Below are 19480 nucleotides of genomic sequence, written 5' to 3' on the forward strand. Positions count from 1 at the left end.
GGAATGGATGGCAGCCGTCCGTCGCATGCACGCCATAAACTCAGAGGTAAGGCCAGACGGTGAAGTAGGAAAGCCTCCTGCGACTCCGCGGCAACGCTGATGGGAACGAACTACGAGAGCCCTAAGAGATGGGCCTCGCACACACAAAAAAGCCGTAGCCGCCGTGGCGGCTAACTGCCCTGCTCACCCCTTCTATTAGGCCAGCCCAACAGATGTGCGGCCACGGGAGGGGTGAAATTCGAGCAAAGAAAGGGTGAGGACGGACCCGAGAGAGAGGGATACACCGAGAGAGAAGAGCAGAACGAATAGGCGTGTATACAAACATATGTACATTTATGTGAACACAACTCGTCTATCGGCGTGTAGCCAACACACACACACACAATGAGCACAGCAGCAATGCAAAAAAAAAGGATGCAAACAAACAAAACAATTTATTTCGTTTCTGCACCGTTTGCTCGTTTCCACAGAAAAAAAGAGGAAAACCCACGAAGACACCCGTGGCGCACACGTTCGAGTGGCTGCGCGTACGATCGCGCCCGTTACCGCCCGGTAGAGAGAGCAGAGGGGCGCGGAAACACTAGTCGTCCCTTTCTCACCCTCTCCCTGGAGGGGATTCGCCGTCGCTTCGGCGTTCCGATACATCTTTGCCTAAGCACAAGTGGCCAAATGCGGACCACCTCCGCTTCCATGAGTGGTCACTTCAGAGAGTGGTACACGACCATGCCACTTACCGTCATCTGCGCAAACCGTGACGCTGACGTTGGCGATGGCACTGCGGCCGCCCCGACGCTGTAAGGAACGGGCGTACGAGGAACTTGGTAGGCCTGCGATGAGCCCACGAAATGTAGTTCTGGGGCGAGCAGAAGACCCGCTATGCCGCTAACTGGGATGCCCTTCATCTTGGACTCCGCTTGACTTGCAAGATACAGCAAGTACGCACCGTCACCGGTGCGCACGAGGCTTCGGAGAAAGCGCCAACGGAGCTGCGCTCGGCGCCGGCTAATCTCGTAGGGGTCTCCATCTCCTCCGAGGCGCGCCAAGGAGCGTCTCAGCAGAGCGTGGGGCGCCAGGTTACGGAAATCGAGCCCCGTCTCGGCGATCCCTCCGGCCAGCTTATGGATGGAGGAATCGTGGAAGATGGCAGCGGGCATTCGCTCCCTCCCCCCATCCCGTCTTCCCTTCATGCGGAGACGCTCAAATCCTACGCGCGTGATCTGCGCTTCCGACAAAAATGGCATGAACACATCGGGGGCAACAGCGCTTGTTGACGGCAGCGACACGGACCGTTTGGCCACCTTCGCTTTCGCATCCTCCATCACGCCGGCCTTTTCCTTTGGCTTTGAGTCCTTCGATCGCCACTCCTGCTTAGTGTCGCTGCTGCCCTTCGTCTTCGCCGCCGTGGACAACGTGGTCTGTTGCTGCGATTGCTGTTTCTGCAGATCGCTGTCGTCGAGGACGTCGAGCCCGTGTTCCTCGAAAAAGTCTCGCAGCCGCCTCTTCGGTGCCTCCGCCTGCGTCACTGCGGCCGCAGCAGCGTCTAGCTTAAGCTGCTCCTCGTAGGTTATCCAGACGGCCGACTTGGCAGTGTTATACGGGCGACTGTTGCCCGCGAACGGCTCCGACAAGTAAAAGCTTCCCATGAGGGATTCTGATTCGTCGTTGCTGTCCTCGTCGCGCGCGGTTGTACCGAGCAGGGAGGGCATGCCTTGGGCGCCCGATACCGTCGTCTTCTGCAGCTGACGCGCCCTGCTGAGCTGTCGAAGACGTCGCCGATTTCGTTCCTCAAGCATGGCATCCTTCAGCCGCTCCGACAGCCACCGCCGCTGGTCGGCGTAATAGCTCTGTGACCACTTCTGCACATCTTTCGGCGTTCGGAAGACCGCAACAGGGATGCTGGTGTACGGCAGCAGCGACTCCTTCTGCATGCTGTTGCCCGGAGCAAACTGTAGGGCAAAGCGGTGATAGTTGCTGTTTGTGCGTCCACTCGGCAGCGTTGGGAGCAGATACGACTTGCGCTCCTCCCCGCCACCGGTGAGTCGCCGCTCGGCATCGTCGTCGTCGTCACTATCCCTGCCACTGCGCGAGTTCACTAGACCCTTCAGTTCCTTCTGTTGTGCGGGCGACGCCCTGCTGCGACAGTGCCGCTGCGCCGAGTATGCGGTGCTCGAGGCGCCGCAGATCACAGAGCTCGAGTCATCATCGAAATCGTCGCCACCGTAGTCGTCGTCCGTGGCACCGTGATCGCCGAAAGAGGATAATGAGCGTCGAGCGCCCGCGTTTGCAGTGCATCGTCCGCGAAGCGAATCTGAGCGCGGCCGCGGCCCCGTACTGGTTGTGGGCAATGGCGCATTGTACCCTAGCCGAGTAAGCATCGGTACAAACATGAACATCGCGTAGTCCGTCGGCTCCGTCAGCCCACCGTGTAAGACGACGTACTGAAGAGGTCGCAGCTTCCCCGATTTTGCCGGTTCATCGCGCACCGCCACGAGCGTGTACTTCCGCATGAACTCAGGGGCATTATCAAAGGAGAAGAGGCGGCGGTACAGCGATGCTCCGAGGTGGACGGCCGTATTGGCGTCGTTGTTACCGGGGGCCGTGCTGGAGCGGGTCACCGCCGACCGTGGCCACGGCATGCTCGAGAACGTAGAGCTTTTTCGTGCCCATGGCAATGATTGATGTGGGAGCAAAGACGAGTGCCGGGACGAGAAGTCCCTGAGGCTTTGGACTGAGGAAATGCTGTTCATGGGCAGCACGCCGCCGCTAGTGGGCGACGGATGCCCGAGCGACTTTCGTTGCGAGGCGCTCTCGCTGACGGCGGCGGCAGGAACGACCGCACTGTTGCGCAGTGCTAGTCGCTCCATCCTCTCCCGCACCGTTCGATTTACTGCGTTCAGCTCCGCCATCAGCTTTCGCGGCAAGCTGCACGGCACGAGTGACCACGACATGCTCGTTAAATCCAACACGAGAAAGCCATACTTGTTCAGCGGCACGGGGGGCAACTCGACTCCCGCTGAGGAGGAGCTTGGCGTCATTGTATCTTCGTCACTGCTGATATCCGTCACCGTCGACGGAAGAGGGAACATCCAGCTCTGCAGAAGCGGGTCATACAGGCCGCCGCCACTGGGGATGAGAAGATGCAGCAGTGATTCCCACGTGTTTTCGATGCGAAACGGCAGCGGGCTCTGTGGTGCGGTGGTTGTGTCCACTCGTCGCCAAACGAACGTCGAGGGATGAAAGAGGTGCACGTGTGGGGTGGGGGAGGTATCATCCTCCATCACATCTGCCTCCATCAACCCCAGGACCACCACCGTCTCGGAGGGGGCAAAGTACGCTGCCGTTACGAGCTGCAGATGCTGCGCGTTGACGGAGTGGGGCGGTGGCACCCCAGTCCAGACGCGGTTGCGTACATCGAATAAGTGGCCAAGATAGATGTTTTGCTCGCGTTGATGGATGCCGCCAAGGACGAGGAGACTATCCAGGGGAGGGATGTGTATCATACTGTGCAAAAACACCGGGCCGGGCCCCTGCGACCGCTCGCGGCTCATCTTCTCCCACCGGACTGTTTCAATGTCGTAGGCGAAGAGGTCATCGAACACCTCGAGCTGGCGGTGGCCACCATGAATGTACATTTTGCTACCGATGAGAGTGGCCGCGTGATTGGCGCGGCCACGCGGCACCACACCGACGCCACGGATCTCACGCCAGAGCAGCGTTCGCTTCTCATGGCAGAAGATGTGATTGCTGTATTGCCCTTTGCTGTTCACTCCACCAAAGATGTACATCTCTTGGTGGTAGCACACCCCGGCGTGGCCCATTTTGGGCAAGCCACCTTTTTTCTCCGGAAACACACTTCCCCGCATGCCGATGAGAGAGTGCGTTCGAGCCGGACCAGCAGAATTGCTCACAGGGGCCCCATCGCCACCGTTCTTGAGCTGGCCTCCATTGCGATCATTCACCTCCCTCTTCAGGTCCTTGTCCACGTAAAACGGGGGTTGCACTGATGCAGATAGGTTAGACAGAGGCGGCGATGCAAACATCGTCGGCGGGATCAGGCTTGTGGAAGACATATTGCGTGGCACTCAAAGGAAAGAGGAGTGGCAAGTTAAGGAGGAGGTGGGGGATGGGCTGGATGGCCCCACCCAGCGCACAGGGGCCCACCAACAGCCCAAGAAACGCAGTTCAGACGGCTGTGTAAGGGAAAGCCGCGGGAATGCGTAAGACGACCTCGCGTACTTTGCGCACACCTGTGGTGCACTTCGAGACAGACCAGGGAGGAAGCGGGAACAAAGCAGAAAGGGGGTGAATGGGGAGGGAGAGAAGACGAACGCAATCGTCCATGGCATGGCCGGCATACCGCACCCCTGACATGTGGAGCCTTTTTGTGGATACCAAAGCGCAGGGAGCGGACGAAGGTCACTAAGAGGACCTCCGCTGAGTTCCGCTTCCTCACTCGACTTGCGACGCGAGCACGTCAGCATTACCCATGCGGCCAAGCGCTCACACACACGCACACACACGCGCACTGCCCCACTCCCAGACTGCTATTTGCTCTCTTCTTCAAAACCCATGTCAAGTACTGTGGGACAGAGAGCTTGCGCGGCCCTTCCTGCGCGTGCGCGCTGAACACATCCTGACGGGTGCCTGGACGACCGCTTATCACCAAGGCACGTCGATGCCATGGAGAGCGAGAGGAAGATGCAGAGGGATGCGGCGGGCCCTCTGCCCTGCGAATCCATTCTGCAAGGCACGGTTCTTGGAGTGTTCTTTGCCTGGCTAATCCGAAGCGGAAGGTGGCGCAGTGGTGAACCACAGAGAACACTTGAGCATGAAGGTGAAGGGGAGCACTGGTGACTCCACCGCCTCTCGTGCCTTCACGTCGGCCACGGTGAGCTGCGTACCCGCTGCCGTGAGCCTCGCACTGTACGCATCGGCTCCCTCGTTCAGGGCGCGAATCACCCCCGCCATGAACTCCTCCGTGCCCGTGGTAAAAGCAACCTCAGAGGTGCTTTTCTCCGTAAGCAAATTCCGTAGCGTAGGGCTGTGATCGAGGGCTACCTGCAGCTCCTTGTGCACCCCAACGACGTACCGCATCCTTGACTTGCGCATCTGGAGCTCATAGCGTGCCATGCACACCTCCGCGGGTGCCAGTGACTGTCCAAGAGACGACATCCGCTCCTCCAGAGCTCGCAGTTCCGCTTCCACAGCCTCGGCAATACCCTCCGAGGGTGAGCTGGAGTGAGGCCTAGATGGTATCTCACCGCGAATGACCAGGTTACTGTGACGCAAGACGTTCAGCTTCCGTTCCCCTACGGCAGCAGAGACACCAGCGCCCGCAGAGGCAAAGAGGCCCTCCGCAGATTGTAGGTCTTCCGGTGTGATCCTCAAGGATCGAGCCACGTCGAGAACGATCTTTCCGATTGCCGCCTTCTGCGCCTTCCAGCGTGCGGCCTCCTTCTCCAAGTAAGCGTCGAGTATACGCAACTGTTCCGCCTCGTGCTCCACTGCCCTGTTGCCGAGTGGTGTTAGCGTGTCCTGCGACTCCCCGCCGAGCACCTCCGTCTCGAACGTGGACTCCAAGACGGTGACACACAGCTGATCCGGATCGCGCCAAAAAGGGAGAGACCCCTCCGCTGCCGTAGGCGCCGCCGAGGCAGCGCGAACGCCAACGCCTCTGGTCACACTGCTGCCGTTTCCCGGCATGGCTTCATTAAGAAGTGTCTGACGCGTTTTTTCCATGGCCTCCTCGACATCTTCGGCAGTAGCCATAGGAAGAGCGCTCTGACAGGCCAGCTTCGCGGTCTCCAACGCCACAGGGGGGGGCGTAGCGGCGTCGCTCGATTTCGCCTCCTGCGCCGCCACCACGCGCTGAACCGTGGTAGCAAGTACGCTTGCCAAGTCTGCAGCGCGTGCGGAGTCACCATCGGCAAGGGCGATGGTGAGTTCGCGGTGCAACCGCAGCGCAGGCAGATGGCGCTGGAAGACGCTAGACAAGAGCTCCATCGGATGCCGCAACGAACGCTTATTGGCCTTGTCATCGCTTCTCTTGCCGTTCTTAGTAGGCACTGTGCCTGAAGGCTTCTCGCCACAAGCAGAAGCAGAAGCGTCGTCCGTCGGTGCTGGCAGCTGCTGCACTTCATAGACGCTGGTAGACGCGCGTGTGCATGTGCGTGTCTGCCGTAAATGTGAATGTCCTAGTGCGGCGTGGCATTGCAGACTGAGCGGCCGGAGAAGACGCTGCATGGCAAATCCCTTCTGCCTGGACGCAAAAAGGGGCACCGCTACGTGAAGGTAAAGACGAGGAACGCGCATGACGAAGGAGAGGATGAGGAGGGGTGCACAGCGCACCACACTGGCACGCCCCCACAGCACAATGACCCGCATATGTGAACCATTGGGGGACAAGGAGGGTGTACAATATTTCACGTGCGTAGCTGCAGGTAACGGCCGCATCGACCATGGCCAGACGCTGATGGGCTCACTCTAGCTGGACTAGAGAGGATAGACCAAGACGCCAGATAAGTATCAGCGCAGTAAGTTGGCACAGGGAGAAAGGGCGTACTGTGGAGAGTAGGCGCAACGCTAACAGGCATGCGCGTTGCGCCGGGCTACATAGGCAACCATACGCTTGCACACCCTCTGCGCTGGACCCTGACAGCCTCCATCTTTACGATCTCTGCATCTCAGCTTTCTACGGTTAGAAGGGTGAAAGAAAAGGCATTCCCCCTTTGTGCGAGAACGCGAGCAGATATGCATTAACACATGCTGCAGGCACAGCAAAGTACTTCTCGTTTCCCCTCTGTCTCTCACACACACACTGACGTTTCCGCCCGCCTTCTAAACAAACAGGAGAGATAGAAAGTGTGTCTGTGGGGGTGGGGGGTAAGGGGCCGGCAAAGAAAAGTTGACGCGTCACTTAGCCGGAAGCCTCACCGCCACAGCGCTATGGGCACGAAGTTGACTCATGCCCTCCTCCCCCTTTTCCCTCCCAACGAACACCACAACAGAGCGGTGGAAGCAGTGGTACGCGGCAGCTTTACGGACGTCACTCCCCCCTTGCCTCCTCCATTCTTCAGAATTCAACGATGCTTTCATCACTTCGCCCCCTCTTTCTCTCCCGCATCACATACACACACGGGGAAGCGCTGCGCACAAGGTGACGCAGAGACGGATAGGAATTGCAATGTTCAAGCGCCTTGCTCCCAGCGATTCGCGAGCCACTCTCCGCCTCTCACACCATCTGACCTGCGTCCAACGCCCGTACAAGTCTCTTTCGGAACGCGGTGTCCGGGCAGCTATCACCGCCTTCCCCAGGATAGGGACCAAGTAAAAGAGCGAGCAAGACACGATCTAGAATAAACGGAAAAACAGAAGATGCACAATGTGGAAGGGAGGGTGGGAAGGGGGGCGTGACCGAGGGACGATTTAGGCTCGCTGGAGTCCGAGGCGGTGGTGAGGAGGCCTGCCTCTCAGTATGTGTGCATTCCACTTCTTCTGCTAGCGCCGTGTCGGAAAAAGCCTTGACTTGTTTTTTTCTGGACTCACGCATGAGGCACAGCCCAAGCGACTAAACTCTCTCACCCGCCCTCCACCTGAAGCGGTCCTCCTTGACCCTCGTGCGGCCAAGAGCAGCAAAATGCAGCCACACGTGCAGCGAGACAAAGAAAAACATATCCATACACACACACACACAACATAGATATATATAGATGTATACACGTGTACCTATATAGAGAGAGAGGGATGTATATACCACACACGTGGATGCATGTGTATGCGTATTTGCATTGATGTGTACATTAATATATATATATATATATGTATGCCTGTGTGCTAAGATACAACCTCAACAGACAGCGAATGCAGAAGCGACGCAAGGGACCAAATAAGAGCAAAAGAAAAAGCAAACGGTGATGCTCATGCGTCTAAAGGCTGATGCGCTCTAACGCACACCTCTAACACACCCCATCAAGCAAGCAAGCACACGCAGAGACGTTCGAGAACGAAGGCGGTCGACGGAAACGCAAGCGGAACATCAGCGTGCCATCCAGTGAAAGGGTATTGAAAACGACGGAGTGAGAGGGTTAGTGCGCAGAGGGCCGGGGGGGGCTCTGAGGTCCCTGCAGCTCCGCCCGCTCCACGACAGGTACTCTGTACGCTGCTCACAACTGAAAACGGGGGAAAATGAGGAGCTGCCCGTCGGTTAAAGGTGGCCTATACAACGAGAGATTTCATGAAGCGCTCAGCAAGGGACGGGTCAAGCTCGACGCGGCGCCGAAAGTGGTGGTCACTTGCCATACGACTACGCAAGATTCTGAGGCGCGTCTCGCGGTCACGCTGGTCGCGGAGCGCCTCGCCACGCTCCTTGGCCTGCATTGCTTTACGGTACAGAAGCGCGCAACGCCTCTCCTCTGCGTGAGGCCGCGCACGGTAGGCTCCGGAAGCCAAGTGCTCGTCACCATCCGTGCCCCCACTGCTGTGCCGATGGTCGGCCTTGCTGTGTGAGCGATCATGCACAGACTCTTCGACGCTGCCGGGAAACGCATTGATGACGGGGTGAAACGTGCAGTTCTTCAGCTCCAACACCTTCTTCTGCGCCTCTAGCTTCCCTTTCGAAATGTATCCCTGCCGTGAAAGCCGCGCCGCATTCATGTCCCTCTCCGCTTCCGACAAGACGCGACCTCGCAGCACCTTCTTCTCGTACCCTTCTGGGTCCTCCTCGCGCAGCTTCTTCAGCTCAGCGCGTGCTTCCTCTTCCAACTGAGCTGGCGTCTGCGGTCGCCTCGATGCCGAGCCCCGTGAGCGTGCGCGCTCTAGCTGAATCTGCCATGCCAAGCGCGCTATCAGGAGCTCTTCTGCTTGACGCCGCTGGCGCTCCTCTAACGAGTGCTTTGCCATTTCCTCCTTCTTGCGTTTCGTGATGGCCGCGCATTCGTAAAGGCGCTTGCCCAGCGCCTCAAACTCCGCCTCGCTCATGCGGCTACGTCCCGTCGACGTCGGCTTGCCAGACGCGGCCGTGGTGTCGGCGGTGGCGCTTCCACTGGCATGACTGCCCCCGTTTCCGCCTCGCGCACTTTTGTCACCGCTCTCCTCGACCGCGCAGGCGACGTCTGCTGAAGAGCGCCGCGCACTTGAGCAATGGTACAGGCGCATAAACACCCCGTTCGGACTCGTTAGCATCTCCTGCTGCTTGCGCAGCCGCTCCTCTTTCCGCGCAAGGGCCTCCTCTAAGGAGCCGGAGATGATTTGGTCTCGAATCCGTTCAAGGCGGTTCAGATGGAACACCTTTTTGCGTCGCTCATCACGGTCACGCCGGTTGTTGAGGTGATAGAGGCGCTCAAAGGGACTCCGCATCATCGCTCGCTCCAGCTCTGCGTCCTCATCAGCGATTTGCTGCTCGAGCACATCCAACTTCCACTCTACCTCCTCCAGGAGCTCTTTCTCGGAAAAGGGTGCCGAACCCGCAGAGGACGTGCGGTTGCGTGACCCTCGCCGCAGCGGCGTCCTCACATTGATACTCGCTGCGCGCCTGGTGCGGCGTCCCCGAACCGGCGAGGACGCTGGGGACGCAAGCGATGGACACCACGCCTTACTGGGTTGCGCCCCCGCATTCAAATCTTGGCGACAGGTACCACGACGATGACGGCGAGGGCTGTCACACGCCGGCAAAGCTGTCGCATAGGGAGCGAGGTAGCTCCGCGAGTGCTCTAAGCGACTGTGGCCGTCACGATACAGTGGGTCGAGTCGCCGTGGCACGCCCGAGCAGTGGTAGCTATCGTCAAACTGGGAGCCTTGACGGCGGTGCGCCCTCACCTGACTTCCTTGCAGCTCTGACGTTCCCTCACCTTCGTAGTGGCGCCTAAGATACTCTTCCCCGACTGCTTGCCTTGGTCTGCTACCAGCACGATGCTCCTTCGACCATGGCGAGACATCGGCATCTTCCTGGCGGAGAGAGTGCTGCCCTCGGCCATGGGCGACGAGAGAAGAGCGCAGTTCATCGTCGTACTCACTATCGCCTTCGCCAGAGACACTGGTGATGGCTGAGCGTGCGCTCTGCCCAACCGCGGATCCGTACCAGTCGCCCTGGCGGCCGCGGCTGCGGCGAGATCGAGGCCTATCCGGCAATGCACGGAGCTCCTCCCTACGTGGGACAGCAGATGCGGAGTACAGGTCGCTATTCGTATCGTCGTCGTAGAAGGAAATGCGGTGGGACGACCCAGGATCAGCGTACAAAGGTGAAGTTGCCCTCGCCTCGCGTTCTACGCTGAAGTGCCACCGCGGGTGTAGAGGGGACCCGTTCGAGCGGTAGCGGTGTCGCCGTGCTCGGTTCTCGCCGCCTGGCGCGTTGCCGTCGTCGCTGCCCTTCCTGTGCCGCTCGACTGGCGACACGCTCGAGGCGGCCGAGATGCTGCCGCGCAGCGGGTAGTAGCGCTCCCCTTCGCTATGGTTGATGTGCTTGGTGAGCGAACGCTGATGAATCGCATTGCCGCTGCGTCGGCGCTGGCGGGAGTGGTGCGGGGTACGGGCGCCCTCGCCGCCGTCCTTCATCACCTCCATCAAGCACTCATGCACCAGCGCGCCCCCGTCCAAGTTTTCAAGAGAGACGTGCTGCGAGAAAGGGTAGCGCATCGGTCGCCGTGACGACGAGCGGCGATGCTCCACCCACGCCAGCTCTCCACTGCGGTAGCAGCCTGCCGGTAAAAGCCCAGGATCCGTATGTCGCTGCTGCCGGCTGGCCTTCCCACTACGTGCGCGACTGCTGCGACCGCTTTCGCCAGCATCTGCAGTAGCGTCCCTGTGGTGGCGAAACAACTCACGCTCTGACACTCCCTCTGCGGAGCTGACTGACCACCCCTCAGCACCATTTTCGCCAGGGATGAGACGAAGCCGACGCCCCTGATGGGGTACGCGACGTGGAAGGTGCTCCGCGCTCTCCTCGCCGCCGGAGTTCAGGGTGTCGCGAGGCTCACGATGATCGGCACTGCCTCCACTCCAGCTGCGGGAAGATGACAACGACGGGTCGAGAAAGCCTCGACCTCTGGAGGAGGAGGATGGATACTGCTGCTCCGCGCGAAGTGTCTTTGTCTTCTGCCTCGAAGCATTTAAAGCTCGCCGATCATCTCTAGACACACCGCTCGGCCTCACTGTCGCGGGCGCAGCAGTTTTGGGGGCAGTGGGTGTACGGCTCCCCTTCAGCGGGAGGTCGACGGGCAAAGCCGGGTATGTGGCGTGACGCGTGGAGCCGCCGGCGGCTTCCGCAAGTTTGCCACGCACCTCCCTTTTGCGGCTCGACGGCACACGCGTAGATGTGCCTGACGTTTGCATCTTGTGCGACTGTGACGATTGGTGCTTGGGATGCCGTCCTTCACCTTCTACCGCCGCCGCCGCGACTTTTGTCGCCGACTCCTGCAGTTGCTCGCCGTCCTCAATGCGAATATCCAAGGAGGCTGGGCTCGTGAAAGCAGAAAGAGCAGCGGCGTGATGGCCGGCGTTGTTGTGCTCCGCCGGCGACCTTTGCGCACCCATGTTGGGAGACCTGCTCTTCTTTACACCACCGCTGGCGCGACTGCTCACAGAAGCTTCGCCACTCAGGACATGCTCAGGAGCCGCAGAATCGGTAGCGAACTGGATCGACGTCCCGGCGATACTGTCTGACAACGAGAACACAATAGATTCTCCGGGCGTGCCAGACTGTCCAGACGCCACTCGGGAATGTGCCGCCCCTTCCGCAGCCCGCCGCGACGTCTCCGGCGCGGGCGACCCTGACTGCCTTGCGGTTGGGAGAGGAGATACAGGGATGGTGGCTCGGTGACCTTCACTATTTGTCCTTGCAGAAAAGACAGCGTGCGCTGCAGAATCGCAAATGACCGCCCGAGGGCGAGAAGCAGAGGCGGTGGGCACGGCGTGCGCTGTGGACGCATCCGCGTGCTCCGAGTGCGCTGATGCAGCATGCGAACACTCGGCTGCAGAAGTCGGCGCAGGCGCCGCACCTGTAAGCTTCCCCATTGGCTTCTCGAAGTCGGCTGTTCTAGGTGAAGAGGCAGCGGTTTTGTGCAGTGATGCGCTCTCGGGATGACTCTCTATTTTCACAGACGCCTCGGAGAGGCCCTTCTTGACACTGTGACTCGCCTTCTCCGTGGCTTTTCCAAGTGCCTTTCCTGACTCCTTCGCTGACTTGTGACGCCTGAAGAACATTTCCTTTGGTTACCAGCGGTCACAACCGCTGACGGCATTAAGAGACGAACGAGGAGGACGAGCGTGGAAAAGGTTCATCGATGAAGAGCTTCGCTCATTTCAGTGTACATCTGCTGAGACAATGTTGACCGCCCGTCGCCCCCCACACACACACACTCTCGGAACGGCTCTGCTCGCAGAAACCCTGCCGCACACCAAGAAACGTACAGCGCCCACAGAGAAGAAGCGCAATGAGAGCTTTGTCGGCCGTACCAAAGTCGCAGCGCAACTGTGTCGTGCTCGTCGTGTAACCGTAACGATTCAACGTCAGACGTCGCACTTCTTCGAGCCATAAGCGCTTTCTACAGGCGATTCACACGCCGACATGTGAATATGAGAAAGGTCAACGAATACGTACCCGTACCCCTCATTAAAACACCGCGACACCTTTTCATACAAACCGAACAGATCGCTGTTCCTTCGCTTCAGCGCCCGTGCACTCGCTGCCCTGCAGTGCACCCCCCGAACTCCGCTCCCATCACCCGGCCAGCCACAGGCGCCGTCTTGCCAGGCCGCGTCGCAGCGGTCGAGACGCGCGCAACAGCCATGCGCCACCTTCCGCCACCGGCGCACGGCCCCGGCGCCCACACACTTGCCAGAGCCCTCGGGCTGGCTCGGCCACCCATACACCAGAAGGCTGTCTGCGGGCCAGGTAGGGTGCCGCTCGAGTCCCGCGGACACGCTGCCGACCATGCCGGTGGCACAGGCGGGCTCTCTGCTGCGGATCGCTCAGCCAACACGCCGTCCACAGCCTAGCCGCCCACGTCAGCAGCGCGATACATCGCTCTGGCCACCCCACTCTCCTGCCCCTCCCCTCTTCCGATAGAGAGTGTGGAGGCACGGAGCACCTCGAGACACCGCGCAATGTGGTGGCACTTCGGTCGTCTGTAGGAGATGTACTGCACAACAGAGAGAGGAGAATGTCGCAGGGCTGTCTTGCAGCGAATATCGTCATCACTGCAGCAGACCAGAAATGAGCTGCGCTCTTTGACAAAGGGGATTAACGGAGAGATCACCGTTAGCTCCGTCGCAGCAGCAAGAGTGCTTTCGCTCCGTAGTTCCGAGGCGCCTTCCCTCCACCTCTGTTTGACCGGTGTTGCGCCCAGATATCCCTTGTCAGAAAGCAGGCGAAAAGTCGATGGTGATACGTGCCGTCAGGGAGCCGCTCCTCCTGGACGTGCTACTCGCACAAAGCGTTTCCTCAAGTAGCCGGAGCAGTGAAGTAATCTTCTCTGCACCGCACGTGCTACAGAGTGGGGCTAAGCACACACACCAAAGGCATCCTCTTCATGCCCTCAGCCCAGTCGTCATCTTGGCGGTTCAAACACAAGAGAGGCTGTCCCGGGTGTTCATGTAAATGCTCAGCTTAAAGGAGCACTGTCACCGTTGCGTTATCAGAAAAAAATGCAATGGCATTACGTACGGTAAGAAAAGAGAACGCGTCCTGAGGAAGAATACAGCGCACGCGCTGCTGCGAGGCGCATGTAAGAATCCCTCGCCTCACGAAGTTGCGGCATTCACACCCGCGCTGCGCTTCCGACGCACATCGGCCTTCGTTTCACCGCCGCCCTTTAGGGTAGGTGTCCCCTGGTCACTCTTCTTCTGCTGCTTTAGACGCTCATGTTTGCCTAAGCGTTTCTTTGCTTTCAGGGAGTCCTTTTTCGGTGTGTGAGACTGTTCGCGGAGCCTCATCGCGGTGTTATCGCCGTCGCCACAGCCCAGCGGCGGTCCATCCATCCTCCCTGGGCTGTCGCTGCGCTGCCCGCAAAGGATGGCCGCAGCCAATGCACCCGGGTTCCGCTCCTTCTTTGGAATCTTCTTGTGTCGCTGCAGCTCTTCCATATTCTCCTCGTCCGCCGGTGAGTGTGGCAGCTGCGCGGCGCTCGCTGGAGCAGGCGGCGCCCTGGAGTAGTCGAGCGACACCCCAGCGGCGGCGAAGATGGCCTGCTGCACCGCCGACTTTTCGCTAGACGACGAGGCCTTGCAATGTGCTGTCTCAGCCAGTTCGGAGCCTGCAGAAGTGCATGTGGTGGTTATAAGTCGCCGCGTATCTGGAGCCTGTAGAACGGGCGCCATGCGACGCAATTCAAAACTGTACACGCAGTGTCCGCCGGCGGGCGATGCGCCCTGCCCCGCCTTTGGACCTTCCGTGGCCTCAGCCGAGGTGAACGTTGGCTTCTCCCCGTCGGCTGTTGCCACGGACGCAGCTCTCTTGGTGAGCACAGCTATGTGGCGCACGCCAAGCCCGAGAGCATACCTCCACACGGTCATGAGGTACAAGAGCAGGTTCGCTTTCGCCGAAGTGGCTGGTGACACTGTCTGCAGGCAGCTCTTCAGCATCTCTGCTACGCTAGGAAGCTGCCCTGACCGCACGGCAGTGGCGCCGAGACTGCTGCGCAGTGCCAAAGGCGTCTTACCTGTGACACTGGTGAGGCTCTGCATCAGCGTCGCGAGCGACACGGTTCTCCCGCGGGCATCACGCACCGCCCACGCGCTCGAGGCAGCAGGAGCGACCAAATGTTCTCCGACATCGAGGTCGCCGGTTAAAGATAACGCATCGCGCGCGGTGGGATGGGGCGCTTCAAGTCGTGAGAAGACTTGTGCGGCATCTTTTCCAGCCGTGGCGCCACCCAACGCGGTCGCCAAGAGCTCTTTTCTGGGTAGTCCATAGAGAGGAAAAGAAAAGGTCCGGGTCGCCTCCTGGCCCAGCACCCACATCACGGCGGAGAGACTAGGAGGCGTGATGGCAGCTTCGGAGAGCGTGCGTGAGTCGAGGAACGTTTGCTGCAGCACCGGAGTCTTCTCTAGATTGCACGCAAGAATGTAGCGCAGGGTCGCGTAGACGGCACTGGAGAGGTACATGATGGCGGCGGTTTTCTCTTCCTCGCCGGGCGGGCGTGGCTCCGCGTCGGCATAGTGCACCGCATCCAAGATCGAGTGAAGGAAGCGGCAGTTCAATCCTAAGCTGCCTTTGTTCGTCGAGTGCGTTTTGACCAAAGCGGTGAGCAGTACTCGGCCTGTCTCGGCCTCCGCGGCAGACAAGTGCTTGTACTTCTCCTTGCAGTATGCCTGCCAGCACGACTCGATGTCCACCTTTGTGGCGCCGCGAACCAGCGACGGCACATTCACAGCGTTGCCCATCACGATAATGAATAGAAAAACCATGTCCACGGAGCTTGTGTGAGTGATGGCGGACACGAGAAGCTCGCCCTCTGTCGGAACGGCGCTGCCTTCAGCGCCCATTGCATCGCCGAAGGATTCCTCCTCTTCTCCAGACGCAGGCGTCTTCTCTGTCCCGCTCACTGCCGCTGTCGTCGCCTCCCTCTGCTTCGACTCCGCGCGCTCTGGGAGATCGTCATCGCTACTATCCGTCAACTCAATGCGGACTCCAGTGGCCACCATTGGGCCATCCTGCTTGCGGCGGCGCACCACATCTTCGCCTCCCGGCGCAGTCGTCGCTACTACAGCCGCCACCGCTGTGTCTTTCACGGCAACTTCCCCATCCTCACTGTTGCCTTGGCCCTCCGCACTCCTTTGTGCGGAGGCGCTGATGGCGGAATCTGCCAGCGTCCCCCGTGCCGCGCTCTTCTCTTCGATCCCCTTGCTCTCGGCCACAGCAACCGCCACCGCCTCCTTCTCCCGTTCGGAGTAGAAGGCGTCGGTGCAGGAAGCGATAAACGCCAAGACTCGGTCGAGACGCAGAATCGAAGGCTCAAAGAGGACATCCTGCAGCTTTGTGGCGATCGACACTTGCTGGGGAGCAGGACCGCAGAGCGCACCGCAAAGCACATCCGAGTCCTCTGAGATAAAGAGAAAGGTGGGAAGGGCAGTGGCCCTGTTGGCAAGGGCGCACATCGTCAGAGAGCGATGCAGGTCCAGAAGCTTGTAATCCGCCTCCCCTGCCACGCCACGTCCGCTCATCAACACATGCGGGTCGACGCAGGCGCCCAACGCCTTGCCGCTGCTTTGGTGCGCTCGGTACGCGTCCGCCAGCTGCCCGCACAGCTTCTGCACCTGCACATCGAGGTCACTGATGCTCACCAATGCGTGGCGGTGGGCCCGCGCGGTGCCGCTGCGATCGCGCTGCGAGTCAAGCGCGAAAATGACAGCTGACCTCGCCATCAGATTCTCTGGATGAAGGAAAGAGCGCAAGGTGTCCAGTCCGAGTGTCTGCGCTGCGTTCGTGGCGTCAATCAAGATGAAGTCGAAGACGAGCGGGTCGTGCCTTGAGCTTCCTCTTGGCACGCGGCATAGCGCACCAGGCGAAGAGCGCGCGACAAACTTGACAAAGTCAGGGACACCCATGGTCGCTCGGGGGGAGAGTAGTAAAAGAAACGGTGAAAGCAGCGCGCCGCAGATGAAGACCGGCGCGCTCCTTTACTAAGGCAATATGCGTCACGCAACTGTTGCGCAGATAACGCGTTCACACAAAGGTTTGGCGCACAGCTGGCGAGAACGTGTGTGCTTGTCCGGTTCGGAGGGGAGGGAGACTTCGTGTAGCCCCGACCTCTCAATAACTACGGGCGCGCCGTGGAGCGTTCACCGGCGAAGCGCCGATGCAGGAAGTTCGCTGACGTGGGGAGTGAACATGAAAGGGGATAGAAAAACGGAATAAGACGATGCGGGGCAGAGGCCGAGGTGAGCCGAAGCACAAGTCGACCATAGGGAACGTTATCATTCGAGTAGAGTTCACGATGTGTGGACCGGGAGATGCCAAAGAGGCGCCTTGGCATAGGTAAATGCGCAGAAATGACCACACGCATGCATTTCGACCTCCTCTGACACTTCCAGTGCAGCTGCGCAGATGTGAGGAGCTTGTCTGCCTTTCCTTGCAGTGGCAGCCAGCGACCTGCACTGCAGGCGTGCCAGAACAGTTGAGCAGAAACTTATACAAAAAAAAGAAGAGGCGACATCACAGCTGGAGAAGGGACACAAAGTGAGGCAAGGACGAGGCCCTCAGCACCAACAGCAACGAAATATAAAAAAGGGTCGTCCCTACGGACCTTCACGTGGACACTTTTGTTCAGGAAAAGAGAGGGAGAAGATGCATCAGCAGGAAGCCGAGGGTGAACGGATGCGTGAGTCTACACTGTGGCGAAAGGGCCTCCGTGCAGCCGTAGCGTGAGCGAAACGGTATCCTGTTGGGAGCAACAGAGGGGACAAGAAGGACTTGGACAAATGGCTGCCGCGCCGCCAAACGAGCCCCCGAGGGGCTACTGACGAGTCCGGGGCACATTCCACAGCACGCGAAGCAACGCCGCAAGCGCCACAGCACCGGTCTTAGCCGGAGCCCCCCGCCTCGCGCACCATCTCGAGTTCTGCCTTCAGCTGATTGATCTTCAACTCGTACGTGTTGCGCACCTTCTGCAGCTCCTCTACGGCCCCCTGCTGCTGCAGATCTGCTTGCAGCTTCTCCCATCGTTTCAAGCAATCTTGCGTCTGAGTCTCCGCGTCCTCCATATCGTCTGCGAAATAGGTTGTGCCAACGCTCTCCTTCGCATCCGTTATCAACTCGCAGGCCTCCGCGAACGCTTCCACAAGCTCGTCGACTTGCTCCTTTGGCGTCAATATCTTTCCCGATGGCAACGCCATCGGCGTTGTGTGCTCGCAGCGCATGGAGAGAAGCAACGCTGCGGAGTGGGTAGTGAGTGCGGCAGCACAAGCTGTTGCCCCTGAAGATGCCTCGAGACAGCGTAGCCCCCTCGCATAGCATGGCACAACCAGCTTTGCGCCGGAACAGGCACCAAGAGGAGACCGGCACTGCCTCTGAGCGCCGCAGCGCCTTAACGCAAAACAAGAACGCATCGCCTTCGCCCACCCTCTTGCTGCACGTTACACTTGAGAGGCTGCCCCGACAACGCCTTTTTAAGAGGATGCTACACGGTGCCTGGAGAGAGGAGTTGCTGCGATGAGATGACCTCCGACAGGAAGGACGGCCTATTGTTGCCTCCGTCATCCGCAGCGCACCGTACGGAGAGACACAAATTACCCAAGTGGGAAGAGGAGAGATGTCAAAGTAAAGAAGCGACAGCACTGCCACAGTTTCTCTTCACTCCCACGTGGAGAGACGAGAAGAGCAGTGGAGGGCCAAGCGGAACGAAAAAAGGAGAACACATGAAGCGTCGTCAGCACCCGCACCTTCATCCCCCTCCCCTCCCCTCCTTGCCCGGTCCCGAGGAGACAGACAGATATCTCCGACGCGTGCATCAAGACAGAAACTTGTTTACTTCACACTCCTGTCGGTGAACTCGTCTGTTCTCTCCATCGTATAAACGGCACACCTCTTCACAGCTGTACACACACACGCACACGTCCACAGCTCACCTGCCTCGCCTCTGCACCGCGGCTTAGTCTTGTGCGAGGACGACGAGCCGTCCCTGCCGCTGCGCCGGACCGCGTGTCGTGCCGGCGCCTCCCGCCCGTCCCCGTCTCCTCCTCGCGCACGACCCGGCGCCAGCGACGCCAGACGGGCACGGGTGCACCGCATGCCCTGGTCCGCAAGCGTCGCGTCCGCGGCCCCCCACCACCACCGCGCACGCGGCCGCGCGCGACATGCACACGGTAGGGGGCGGTGGCATCGCCGCGCCGCGGATGTGCACAGGGAGAAGGCCGCCCCGGCGCCACGTACGGGGTGCCGCGAGAGGCACCCGACAGGGGAGAGGGGGGGAAGGGGGGGCGCCAACACCGCGCGAGTGCCATGCACGCAATCAGATCGCCGAGGGAAGCGAGGTGTGCGTCCCATCTCGCGAGTGCCTCGCGTCAGGCACAGCACATCCGGCCCCGCGCCCTGCCAGACACCACAATGCAAGCGGCGTCGGCGGCGGCACACCATCCCTACTTCATCTGGCCGCTGCCGGTATGCAGCGGGCGGGTAGGTGAATGGGCAGAACTCGGCAAGGATGCTCTCATGTCATGATGTAGGTGTATTCGCTGCTTCGTTGCTCGAAACGGGCTAAAACCGGTGCCACGTAAGCCCCCTGTGTCCCCTTTTGCTGTCCCTACCCATAGAGTGGAGCGACCGTGGAAACCACATCGATGGGTTCTGCGCTGACTGCCCATGCTCCCGCGCCTCTGGCTCGCAGATAGGCTGTTCAGTTTGCCTGTGTGGAGTACGTAGCACCACGACCCTGGGGGGAGCAGGTTCCTTTCGTGTAAACCACAACTGTACACGAGCAGTAAAAGCGAGACATGAGCGTCGATCGTATCCCTGCCGCACCTCCTTCCAGGTAAAGCGAGCGGTGGGCGG

General features: G+C 59.9%; 5 protein-coding genes across 5 annotated transcripts; all 5 read right to left on the bottom strand.

Moving 5' to 3' along the window:
- Positions 1-698: 698 nt before the first annotated feature.
- LSCM1_00149 (uncharacterized protein) lies at positions 699-4070 on the bottom strand (the record flags this gene model as incomplete). The annotated part of the gene is made up of 1 exon (XM_067317805.1): positions 699-4070. One exon carries the CDS (start codon positions 4068-4070, stop codon positions 699-701), a length of 3372 nt encoding a protein of 1123 aa, XP_067173910.1.
- Positions 4071-4776: 706 nt separating this feature from the next.
- Positions 4777-6243, bottom strand: LSCM1_00150 (uncharacterized protein; the record flags this gene model as incomplete). The annotated part of the gene is made up of 1 exon (XM_067317806.1): positions 4777-6243. The coding sequence occupies one exon, from the start codon at positions 6241-6243 to the stop codon at positions 4777-4779; it is 1467 nt and encodes a 488-aa protein (XP_067173911.1).
- A 1971-nt stretch (positions 6244-8214) lies between these two features.
- LSCM1_00151 (uncharacterized protein) lies at positions 8215-12195 on the bottom strand (the record flags this gene model as incomplete). The annotated part of the gene is made up of 1 exon (XM_067317807.1): positions 8215-12195. One exon carries the CDS (start codon positions 12193-12195, stop codon positions 8215-8217), a length of 3981 nt encoding a protein of 1326 aa, XP_067173912.1.
- A 1539-nt stretch (positions 12196-13734) lies between these two features.
- On the bottom strand, positions 13735-16539 carry LSCM1_00152 (uncharacterized protein; the record flags this gene model as incomplete). Its single annotated transcript, XM_067317808.1, has 1 exon — positions 13735-16539. The coding sequence occupies one exon, from the start codon at positions 16537-16539 to the stop codon at positions 13735-13737; it is 2805 nt and encodes a 934-aa protein (XP_067173913.1).
- Positions 16540-17257: 718 nt separating this feature from the next.
- On the bottom strand, positions 17258-17947 carry LSCM1_00153 (uncharacterized protein; the record flags this gene model as incomplete). Its single annotated transcript, XM_067317809.1, has 1 exon — positions 17258-17947. The coding sequence occupies one exon, from the start codon at positions 17945-17947 to the stop codon at positions 17258-17260; it is 690 nt and encodes a 229-aa protein (XP_067173914.1).
- Between the last annotated feature and the right edge of the window lie 1533 nt (positions 17948-19480).

The sequence above is a fragment of the Leishmania martiniquensis genome, chromosome 36 (assembly GCF_017916325.1).
Source record: "Leishmania martiniquensis isolate LSCM1 chromosome 36, whole genome shotgun sequence".
In the NCBI taxonomy this organism is placed as follows: domain Eukaryota; phylum Euglenozoa; class Kinetoplastea; order Trypanosomatida; family Trypanosomatidae; genus Leishmania; species Leishmania martiniquensis.